Source organism: Oryx dammah, unplaced genomic scaffold, assembly GCF_014754425.2.
Source record: "Oryx dammah isolate SB20612 unplaced genomic scaffold, SCBI_Odam_1.1 HiC_scaffold_27, whole genome shotgun sequence".
Classification (NCBI taxonomy): Eukaryota; Metazoa; Chordata; class Mammalia; order Artiodactyla; family Bovidae; genus Oryx; species Oryx dammah.
The window spans coordinates 88,005,975-88,018,262 of NW_024070211.1; the positions used below are offsets into that span (position 1 = coordinate 88,005,975).

The 12,288-nt window shown below is 40.2% G+C and overlaps 1 protein-coding gene across 1 annotated transcript; it reads right to left on the reverse strand.

Moving 5' to 3' along the window:
• Positions 1-714: 714 nt before the first annotated feature.
• Positions 715-2,004, reverse strand: LOC120854142 (beclin-2-like). Its single transcript, XM_040227934.1, has one exon. The coding sequence runs from the start codon at positions 2,002-2,004 to the stop codon at positions 715-717; it is 1,290 nt and encodes a 429-aa protein (XP_040083868.1).
• Positions 2,005-12,288: the final 10,284 nt, after the last annotated feature.

Sequence of the window (12,288 nt, forward strand, 5' to 3'; positions counted from 1 at the left end):
AAGAGGCTTTTGAGTTCCTCTTCACTTTCTGCCATAAGCGTGGTATCATCTGCATATCTGAGGTTGTTGATATTTCTGTCGGCAATCTTGATTCCATCTTGTGCTTCATCCAGCCCAGCATTTCTCATGATGTACTCTGCATAGAAGTTAAATAAGCAGTTAAATAAGCATCATGCAACACATTCCCATGGGCTATCTGTTTTACATATTGGAATATATGTATGTTTGATGCTATTTTCTCAATGCATCCCATCCTCTGCTTTACCCACTGTGTCCATAAGTCTGTTCTCTATGTCCGTGCCTCCATCACTGCCCTGAAGATAGGTTCATCAATACCATCTTTCTATATTCCATATATGCATTAATATATGATATTTCTTTCTCTTTCTGACTCACTTCTCTCTGTATAGTGAAGATTCTTCCACCTCCTTAGAACTAGTTCAAATGCATTCCTTTTTATGGTTCAGTAATAGCCCATTGTATACATGTACCACAACTTCTTTATCTCTTCATATGTTAGTGGACATCTAGGTTGCTTCCATGTCCTAGCTATTGCCCAGTCTTTAATAGGACTTTGTTTTTTATTGTTGTTGTTATTGAGTTGTTTATTTTATTTTATTTTTTTTTCAGTTTTAAATTTTATCTGATAACACTTTCGCAAGTAAAATATATTAAATCAAAAAAATAAGCTCCCCCTTGTAGAACAAGTTATTTTCAACCATACCTTAAGGAGACCCAAGTGAGACTACACTTAAAATTTATAAGCATGAGCTTGAGTGCCTTGGTCCAGTCCTCCTCCGTGTTCAAGTGGGTTCTGATGGAATAGAATCCCCTGCTGCTTCCAGGGTCTTCCATCAGGCCTTTCTTCACATGAATCTTGTAGGGCAAACAGAGACGCGACTCACCTCTCTCAGCTGCCTCCTTGAACTGCTGCATGCAGTCCAGGAAAGCCATCATAGCCTGATCAAACTTGTTATGTAAGAAAACATTCTGCTTCCCACTAGAAAACAACGGCAACTCGGCACAGTCATCTATTAAAGACCTCAGGTAGGAGTGGTTTCCGCAGGGGAAGAGACGGTACCGCTGAAACTCCAGTCCAATTGTATTGGCCAGGGCGAGGAGCAGCAAGGCTGTCTGTCCCCAGGCCGCATTGATCTCATTCCAGCACACAGGGACAGTGGGGAGGCGGCCCAATCTGAAGTTATTGATGATGGTTAAGGGGCCATCTTGCCAGATCTCAAAGGTGGCATTAAAGATGTCGGTTTTCTCCAACTGATTCCACCGGATCTGGGTGTGCTGGAGCCGAATCTCCACACTGCTCAGCTCCTCCTGTAGTTCTAATTGTTGCCATTTCAGTTGACTGTAGTCCTTCCAGTACTGCTTTTCCTGCTGCCCCAGCATCTTAGTCTCTGCCTGGGCTGCCTCAAGGTCGGCTGCTACCCTTTCTTGGTTCTTTTCCACCTCTGCCACTTCCTGGAGGAGCCTTGCTTCCTCCAACTCCATGCCCTTCAGCTTCTCCTGCAGCATGTCCGTCTCATCCTCAGTCACCCGCTTCCTGGTCTCCAAACAGCGTTTGTAGTTCTGAACATCAGATTCTGTGATGGCGAGTTCAGTGTCCAGTACCTCTAAAAGATAGTCGGTACAGTCCACACACAGCAGGTGGTCCACCTCTGTTTCACCAGAGAGGATGTCGGAGCTGTCCCTAATAGTCTTCTGGATGCTGTCGAGACTCCTCCAGGGCTCCAACTTTCCAAGCAGGGTGTAGTTGGAATAGTCCAAGGACATCCCACCACTTGGGGGGTGAAGAGTCCTGCAAAAGGCACCATCCTGTAGATTTTCAAGGTTTGCCTCCTCCTTGGAGGGAGGGCCTCCCTCCTGTGTTTCTCTTGTCTCTCCCTGAGCTGAGATAGGCACCGAAGCTCCAGGTTCCTGGGAGGGCCCTATGGAATGATTCAGTTTCAGGGCCTGGCTGCAGCGCTGGCAAAGAAAGCAGGGGTGGGACATGGTGGAGGTCTTGACTCTCAACTTGACACTGCTTCCTCTGAGTTGTTTATTTTAGATATTAACCCTTTGTCATATATATTGCTTGCAAATGTTTTCTCCCATTCAGGATGCAGTCTTTTCATTTTGTTGATAATTTTCTCTTCCTGTGCATAAGTTTTTAGTTTGACATGATCCCGTTTGTTTATTTTTGCCTTTGTTTCCCTTGCCTGAGGAAATGTGTCCCCAAAAATATTACTAAGACTGATGTCAAAGAGCATATTACCTGTATTTTCTTTTGAGAATTTTTATGACTTCAGCTCTTACAGTTAAGCCTTTAATACATTTTAAGCTTCTTTTTGTATATGGTGTGAGAAAGTACTCTTAATTTTATTTTTATGCCTATGGCTGTCTGATTTTCACAGCACCATTTATTGAAGAGGCTGTCTTTCCTCCTTTCTATGTTTTTGCCTCGTTTTTCACATATTAATTGACCATATAAGGATGGGTTCATTCTAGATTTTCTGTTTTGTCCCCATTAATCCCAGTGGGATCCCACTGATCCCAGAAATCTGTGCCAGCACTGTACTATTTTGATTACTATACGTTTCTAGTGTAGCTTGAAGTCAGGGAGCTTGACACTTCCAGTTTTGTTTGTTTCTTGAGATTGTTTTGGCTATTTGGAGTCTTGTATGTTTCGATACAAATTCTAGAATTATTTGTTCTAGTCCTGTGAAAAATGTCATAGGCATTTTTATAGGGATGGCATTGAAACTATATGATTCAGTGAACCTTGGGTAGTATGTTTGTCTTAACAATATTATTTCTTCCAATCCATGAGCATGATATGTCTTTCCATCTCTTTCTGTCGTTTTTTTATCCATGTCTTACAGATTTCCAAATATAGATTTTTCACTTTCTTAGGTTCATTTATAGAATTTAATTATAAACAGTATTGCTTTCTTAATTTCTCTCCTGATAGTTCATTGTTACTCTATAGAAATGCAAGATTTTTGTATATTAATTTTGTATCCTGCAATTTTACTGAATTTATTTATTAGTTCTAATTGTTTTTTTCTTGAAGACTTGAAAATTTTCTCTCTAAAATATCATGTTATCTGCAACCAATCACATTTTACTTCTTCCTTTCCAATTTTGATTTTCTTTTTCTTGTCTGATTATTGTGCCCAGGTTTTCTAAACTATGTTTAATAAAAGTGGCAAGAGTGGCATCCTTTTCTTATTCCTGATCATACAGGAATGGCTTTCAGCTTTCACCATTCAGTATGATGTTAGCTGTAGATCTGTCATGTATTTATGACAAATATTTAATATGTTGAGGTATGTTCCTTCTATACCCACTTTGTTGAAAGTTTCTAATCATAAACTGTTTTAATCATAGCCTTTTTAATCAAATTGATGTTAAATTTTGTCAAGAGTGTTTTCTTCATCTATTTAGGTAATCATATGATTCATATACTTCATTTGCACATGTGCTAATGTGGTATATCACATTGACTGATTTGCTAATATTGAATCATCCCTGTGTCCCTGGGATAAATCTCACTTGATATGAATGTATCATCCTTTTAATACATTGTTCAGTTTGTTAATATTTTGTTGAGAATTTTCTGTCTATGTTTATCGGTGATATTGGCCTATTAGTTTTATTTTTATGTGCTGTCTTTAGTTTTGCTATCAAGGTGATGCTGGATGCATAGAATGCATTTGGAAGTATCCTGAATACATAGGTTTGTTTTCCGTCATCTTCAGAAACTGATTATGGCAACAGAAGTATTTCATATAGCTCACTTGGTACACATGATTGTCTGGTATCTATTTTTGTGTTGTTTGAAATTTTTAGTGTCATGTGTTACTTAGTAATAAAAAATATAAAACAAAAACTACTGTGTGCTGAAGTAAGGCATTAGTTTTTCATTGCTTTTTAGTTTCAGCTAAACTTCTAATGTATATTTTATTTAAGAAGCTTAGGGAATACTATGTGATCATAGTATCTTTATAAGATACATAGTATCTTTACATATTACTTTTTGTTTCACATACTATCTTTTATTTCAATATCTTTTTCATTCCAAAGAAAAAAGTGAAGTCATAAATCTGCTAACTTGCACTGTAAGAATTACTCAATTTCTTCGTCCTAAATGGGACCTATGGAGAGATTGATTTTATACAAGTCAGTTGCTGCTGCTGTATTAGCATCACACATATATATATATATCTGCCTGTCATCTCTGTCACCAGGGTTATGAGTGTGCTATTTATGAAAGAATTCTGAATTCTTTGTTTCTTATACTTCAAACACACCACATTATTTTATACAAACTATTCAAGAGACAGTAGGTTCTATAAAATGATTAGGAAGATCATATTTTGCTAAATTATCTAGATCCAATTATATTTCATACTTTACATTATTAAACTTTTGAGTATAAACCTAACAATCTTAAAGACCAAACAAACTAAAAAGATTTTTAAGAGTCTTATGATATACAACATATTAAATATTGGGAACTGCTTGAATTTATGTCATCGTCATTTACTGCTGCTGCTGCTGCTGCTGCTAAGTCGCTTCAGTCGTGTCTGACTCTGTGCGACCCCATGGACGGCAGCCCACCAGGCTCCCCCGTCCCTGGGATTCTCCAGGCAAGAACACTGGAGTGGGTTGCCATGTCCTTCTCCAGTGCATGAAAGTGAAAAGTGAAAGTGAAGTCGCTCAGTCGTGTCCGACTAGTAGCAACCGCATGGACTGCAGCCTACCAGGCTCCTCTGTCCATGGGATTTTCCAGGCAAGAGTACTGGAGTGGGGTGCCATTGCCTTCTCCGTGTCATTTACTAGAATCTATTAATCATAGTGAAATCAGATTGATTATATTCTTTGTTGCCAAAGATATAGAACCTCTATACAGTCAGCAAAAACAAGACCTGGAGATGACTGTGACTTAGATCATGAAATCGTTATTGCAAATTTCAGACTTAAATTGAAGGAAATAGGAAAAGCACTAGCCCATTAAGGTGTGACCTAAATCCCATCCCTACATTATACAGTGGAAGTGCCAAATAGACTCATGGAATTAGATCTGAGGGAAGCCTGAAAATCTATGGACAGAAGTTAGTAATACTGTATAGACACAATGGTCAAAACCATACCCAAGAAAAAAAAAATTTAAAAAGGCAGAAATGGTTGTCTTAGGAGGCCTTACAAATAGCTAAGAAAAGAAGCTAAAGGCAAAGGAGAAAAGTTATACCCATCTTAATGCAGAATTACTTAGAATAGTAAGGAGAGATAACAAAGGCTTCCTATGTGAGCAATGCAAAGAAATAGAGGAAAATAATAGAATGGAATGACTAGAGATCTCTTCAAGAAAATTAGAGATACCAAGGGAACATTCCATGCAAAGATGGGCACAATAAAGGACAGAAAAGGTATGGACTTAACAGAAGTAGAAGATATTAAGAAGAGGTGGCAAGAATACACAGAAGAACTATAAAAAGAATTCTTCAAGACCCAAATAACCATGATGATCTGTTCACTCACCTAGAGCCAGACATCCTGGAGGGCGAAGTCAAGTGGGCCTTAAGGAGCATCACTGCAAACAAAGCTAGTGGAGGTGATGGAATTGCGGCTGAACTATTTCAAATCCTAAAAGATAATGCTGTGAAAATGCTGCTCAAATATGGCAGCAAATTTGGGAAACTCAGCAGTGGACACAGGATTGGAAAAGGTCAGATTTTCATTCCAATCCCAAAGAATATTCCAACTACTGCACAATTGAACTTGTCTCACAGGCTGGCAAAGTAATGCTCAAAATCCTCCAAGCTAAGCTTCAATAGCTGGTGAACTGGTAACTTCCAGATGTACAAGCTGGATTTAAAAAAAAGGAACCAGAGATCGAATTACCAACATCCATTGGATCATACAGAAAGCAAGAGAATTCCAAAACACAACTACTTCTGCTTCATTGACTACGCTAAAGCCTTTGACATTGTGGATCACAGCAAACTGTGGAAAACTCTTAAAAAGTGATGGAAATACCAGACCACCTGACCTGCCTCCTGAGAAACCTGTATGCAGGTCAAGCTGCAACAACAGTTAGAACTGGACATGAAACAACGTTCAAAACTGGGAAAGGCGTACTTCAAAGCTGTATATTCTCACCATGCTTAATTTACCTTCTATGCAGAGTACATCATGTGAAATATCAGGTTGGATGAAGACAAGATGGATTCAAGATTGCTGAGAGAAATATCAGTAACCTTTGATATGCAAAAGACACTGCCCTTATGGCAAAAAGCAAGCAAAGAGGTGCTAAAGAGCCTCTTGATGAAGCTGAAAGAGAAGAGTAAAAAAGCTGGCTTAAAACTCAGCCGTCAAAAAAGATCATGGCATCCAGTCCTGTCACTTCATGGTAAATAGATAGGGAAACAATGAAAAAAGTGACAGACTTTATTTTCTTGGGCTCCAAAATTACTGTCAACAGTGACTGCAGCCATGAAATTAAGACGCTTGCTCGTTGGAAGAAAAGGTATGATCAACCTAGTTCAGTTCAGTTCAGTCCTTCAGTCCTGTCTGACTCTTTGTGACACCATGAACCGCAGCATGCCAGGCCTCCCTCTCCATCACCAACTCCCAGAGTCCACCCAAACCCATGTCCATTGAGTCAGTGATGCCATCCAACCATGTCATCCTCTATCATCCCCTTCTCCTCCTGCCCTGAATCTTTCCCAGCATCAAGGTCTTCTCAAATGAGTCTGCTCTTTGCATCAGGTGGCCAAATATTGGAGTTTCAGCTTCAACATCAGTCCTTCCAGTGAACACCCAGGACTGATCTCCTTTAGGATGGACTGGTTGGATCTCCTTGCAGTCCAAGGTACTCTCAAGAGTCTTCTCCAACACCACGGTTCAGAAAGCATCAATTCTTCTGCACTCAGCTTTCTTTTAAACCATACCCTTGACTAGATGGACTTTTCTTGGCAAAGTAATGTGTCTGCTTTTTAATATGCTGTCTAGGTTGGTCATAACTTTCCTTCCAAGGAATAAGTGTCTTTTAATTTCATGGCTCCAATCACCATCTGCAGTGATTTTGGAGCCCAGAAAAATAAAGTCAGCCACTGTTTCCACTGTTTCCCAATCTATTTGCCATGTAGTGATGGGACCGGATGCCATGATCTTAGTTTTCAGAATGTTGAGCTTTAAGCCAACATTTTCACTCTCCTCTTTCACTTTCATCACGAGGCTCTTTGGTTCTTCTTCACTTTCTGCCATCAGGGTGGTGTCATCTGCATATCTGAGGTTATTGATATTTCTCCCAGCAATCTTGATTCCAGCTTGTGCTTCTTCCAGCCCAGCATTTCTCATGATGTACTCTGCATATAAGTTAAATAAGTAGGATGACAATATACAGCCTTGACGAACTCCTTTTCTTATCTGTAACCAGTCAGTCTGTTGTTCCATGTCCATTTCTAACAGTTGCTTCCTGACCAACCTAGACAGTATATTAAAGCACAGAGACATTACTTTGCCGACAAAGGTCCATCTAAGAAAGCTTTGTTTTTTCCATTAGTCATGTATAGATATGAGAGTTGGACCATAAAGAAGGCTGAGGGCCGAAGAATTGATGCTTTTGAACTGTGGTGTTGGAGAAGACTCTTGAGAGTCCCTTGTATAGCAAGTAGATCAAACCAGTTAATCCTAAAGGAAATCAGTCCTGAATATTCATTGGAAGGGCTGATGCTGAAGCTGAATCTCCAGTACTTTGGCCACCTGATGCAAACAGCTGACTCCCTGGAAAAGACCCTGATGCTGGGGAAGATTGAAGGCAGGAGCGGAAGGGGAGGAATCTGGATGAGATAGTTGGATGGTATCACCAACTCTATGGGCATGAGTTTTAGCAAACTAAAGGAGGTGGTGAAGGACAGGGAAGCCTGAGTGCCTCAGTCCATGGGGTCGCCAAGAGTGAGAAACAGCTGAACGACTTAATTGAACTGAGCAATCATATTATGTTATGCTTAGAAATTTACCTATTTTACGTACATTGTTTGATATGAATAAAACACATGCATTATTTTAAAAATATATAACTAAATATTGCTAATTTGGTAAGAATTTTATCTTGGATCAATATCAGTTAGTTCGGTTCAGTCGCTCAGTCATGTCCAACTCTTTGCGACCCCATGAACCACAGCAAATCAGGCTTCCCTGTCCATCACCAACTCCTGGAGTTTACCCAAACTCATGTCCATTGAGTCAGTGATGCCATCCAACCATCTCATCCTCTGTCGTCCCCTTCTCCCCCTGCCCTCAAACTTTCCCAGCATCAGGGTCTTTTCCAGTGAGTCAACTCTTCGCATCAGGTGGCCACAATATTGGAGTTTCAGCTTCAGCATCAGTCCCTCCAATTAGCACCCAGAACTGATCTCCTTTAGGATAGACTGGTTGGATCTCCTTGCAGTCCAGGGTACTCTCAATAGTCTTCTCCAACACCACAGTTAAAAAGCATCAATTCTTTGGCTCTCAGCTTGCTTTATTGTCCAACTCACACATCCATACGTGACTACTGGAAAAACCATAGCCTTGATAGACTGACCTTTGTTGGCAAATTAATGTCTCTGCTTTTTAATATGCTGTCTAGGTCAGTCACAGCTTTCCTTCCAAGGAGTAAGAGTGTTTTAATTTCATGGCTCCAATCACCATTTGCAGTGATTTTTGAGCCCAAAAAAGTAAAGTCAGCCACTGTTTCCATTGTTTCCCCATCTATTTCCCATGAAGTGATGGGACCAGATGCCATGATCTTAGTTTTCTGAATGTTGAAGTTTCAGCCAACTTTTTCACTCTCCTCTTTCACTTTCATCAAGAGGCTCTTAGTTCTTCCTCACTTTCTGCCATAAGGGTGGTATCATCTGTGTATCTGAAGTTATTGATATTTCTGCCAGCAATCTTGATTCCAGCTTGTGCTTCTTCCAGCCCAGCATTTCTCATGATGTACTCTGCATAGAAGTTAAATAAGCAGGGTGTAAATATACAGCCTTGACGTCCTCCTTTTCCTGTTTGTAACCAGTCTGTTGTTCCATGTCCATTTCTAACTGTTGCTTCCTGACCTGTGTACAGGTTTCTCAAGAGACAGGTCAGGTGGTCTGGTATTCCCATCTCTTTCAGAATAAAAGAATTTATTTGATCCACACAGTCAAAGGCTCTGGCATAGTCAATAAAGCAGAAATAGATGTTTTTCTGGAACTCTCTTCCTTTTTCCATGATCCAGCAGATGTTGGCAATTTGATCTCTGGTTCCTCTGCCTTTTCTAAAACCAGCTTGAACATGTGGAAGTACATGGTTCACATATTGCTGAAGCCTGACGTGCAGAATTTTGAGCATTACTTGACTAGCGTGTGAGATGAGTGCAATTGTGCTGCAGTTGAGCATTATTTGGCATTGGCTTTCTTTGGGATTGGAATGAAAACTGACCTTTTCCAGTCCTGTGGCCACTGCTGAGTTTTCCAGATTTGCTGGCATATTGAGTGCAGCACTTCACAGCATCATCTTTTAGGATCAGTCTATTTGCTGTGAATATTAGTGTTTCTTGATAGATGTATATAAAGTTTTATTGTTAGAAAATTTAGTATATATATAAATTTTCATGTGATGTTCTTGTTTGATCACTATGTTGCATCTGACTCTTTGGGACCTTGTGGGCTTCAGCACACCAGGCTGCAGTATCTCACATCAGTTCAGTTCAGTTCAGTCACTCAGTCATGTCCGACTCTTTGTGACCCCATGAATCGCAGCACGCCAGGCCTCCCTGTCCATCACCAACTCCTGGAGTTCACTCAGACTCACATCCTTCAAGTCAGTGATGCCATCCAGCCATCTCATCCTCTGTCATCTCCCCTTCTCCTCCTGCCCCCAATCCCTCCCAGCATCAGAGTCTTTTCCAAAGAGTCAACTCTTCGCATGAGGTGGCCAGAGTACTGGAGCTTCAGCTTTAGCATCATTCCTTCCAAAGAATGCCCAGGGCTGATCTCCTTCAGAATGGACTGGTTAGATCTCCTTGCAGTCCAAGGGACTCTCAAGAGTCTTCTCCAATACTGCAGTTCACAAGCATCAATTCTTCAGCACTCAGCCTTCTTCACAGTCCACCTCTCGCATCCAAACATGATCACTGGAAAAACCATAGCCTTGACTAGACAGACCTTAGTCGGCAAAGTAATGTCTCTGCTTTTGAATATGTTACCTTGGTTGGTCATAACTTTTCTTCCAAGGAGTAAGAGTCGTTTAATTTCATGGCTGCAGTCACCATCTGCAACTGATTTTGGAGCCCAAAAAATAAACTCTGACACTGTTTCCACTGTTTCCCCATCTATTTCCCATGAAGTGATGGGACCGGATACCATGATCTTTGTTTTCTGAATGTTGAGCTTTAAGCCACCTTTTTCACTCTCCTCTTTCACTTTCATCAAGAGGCTTTTTAGTTCCTCTTCACTTTCTGCCATAAGGGTGGTGTCATCTGCATATCTGAGGTTATTGATATTTCTCCCAGCAATCTTGATTCCAGCTTGTGTTTCTTCCAGTCCAGCATTTCTCATTATGTACTCCCATAGTTTGTTCAAATTCACATCCATTGAGTTGGTGAAGCTACCTAACCACATCATCCTCTGCCTCGTCCTTCTCTTTTGTCTTCAATCTTTCCCAGCATCAGGATCTTTTCCAAAGAGTCAACTCTTTGCGTCAGGTGACAAAAGTACTAGAACTTGAGCTTTATTATCAGTCCTTCCAATAAATATACAGGATTGATTAACTTTATAATTGACTGATTTTATATCCTTGCAGGTCAGTGGATTCTCAAGGGTCTTCTCCACTTCCACTATTTGAAAGCGTCAGTTCTTCACTACTCAGTTTCCTTATGGTCCAATTCTCACATGTGTACATGAAACCATAGCTTTGACTATATGGACCTTTGCTGGCAAAGTAATGTCTCTGCTTTTTAATATGCTGTCTAGGTTCATCATCGCTTTCCTTCCAAGGAGCAAGCCTCTTTTAATTTCATGTCCACAGTCATGTTGCAGTCACTGTCCACAGTGATTTTGAAGCCCACGAGAATAAAATCTATCACTATTTCCACTGTTACTCTTCTATTTGCCGTGAAGTGATGGGACCAGATATCATGATGCTAGTTTTTTGAATGTTGAGTTCTAATCCAGCTTTTCAATCTTCTCTTTCACCCCCATCAAGAGGCTTTTTAGTTCATCTTCACTTTCTGCCATTAGAATGCTATCCTCTGCATATCTGAGGTTGTTGATCTTTCTCCCAGCAATCTTGATTCCACCTTGTGATTCATCCAGCCTGGCATTTCACACGATGTACTCTACTTAGAAGGTGAATAAGAAGGGTCACAAAAGCAGCCTTTTCATACTCCTTTCCCAATTTTGAAACAATCAGTTTCTCCCTGTAAGGTTCTGCCTCTTGTTTCTTGATCCACATACAGGTTTCTCAGGAGACAAACAAGGTGATCTTGTATTCCCATTTCTTAAAGAATATTCACAGTTTGTTTTGATTCACACAATCAAATGGTTTCATGTAATCAATGAAGCAGTAGATGTTTTTCTTAATCCCCTTGCTTTCTCTATGATCCAGTGAGTGAGTGCGATTTGATCTGATTCCTCTACCTTTTCTAAACCAAACTTGTACATCTGGAGAATTTTGGTTCATGTACTCTGAAGCTTAACTTGAAGGATTTTAAGCATAACCTTACTAGCATGCCAAATCAGTGCAGTTATACAGTAGTTTGAACATTCTTTGGCATTGCCCTTATTTGAGACTGGACTGAGAACTGACCTTTTCCAGTATGGTGGAGTTATCCACTGCTGGGTTGTCCAAATTTGTTAACTGAGTACAGCACTTCAACAGCATAATCTTTTAGGATTTTAAATAGTTCAGCTGAAACTTTATTACCTCCACTCGCTTTGTTTGCAGTAATTCTTCCTAAGGCCCCCTTGACTTTGCACTCCAGGATATCTGGCTGTTGGTGAGTTGACCATACTATCATGGTTATCCAGGTCATTAAGACCTTTTCTGTAGAGTTCTTCTTTGTTCTTGCCTCCTCTTCCTAATCTCTTCTGCTCTGTGTTAGGTCCTTACTGTTTATGTCCTTTATCATGGCCATCCTTGCATGAAATGTTCCTTTGATATCTCCAGTTTTCTTGAAGATCTCTCTCATCTTTCCCATGCTACTGTTTCCTCTTTTTTTTTTTTTTTTTTGCATTGTTCATTTATTTAAGAAAGGTCTCCTAGCTATTC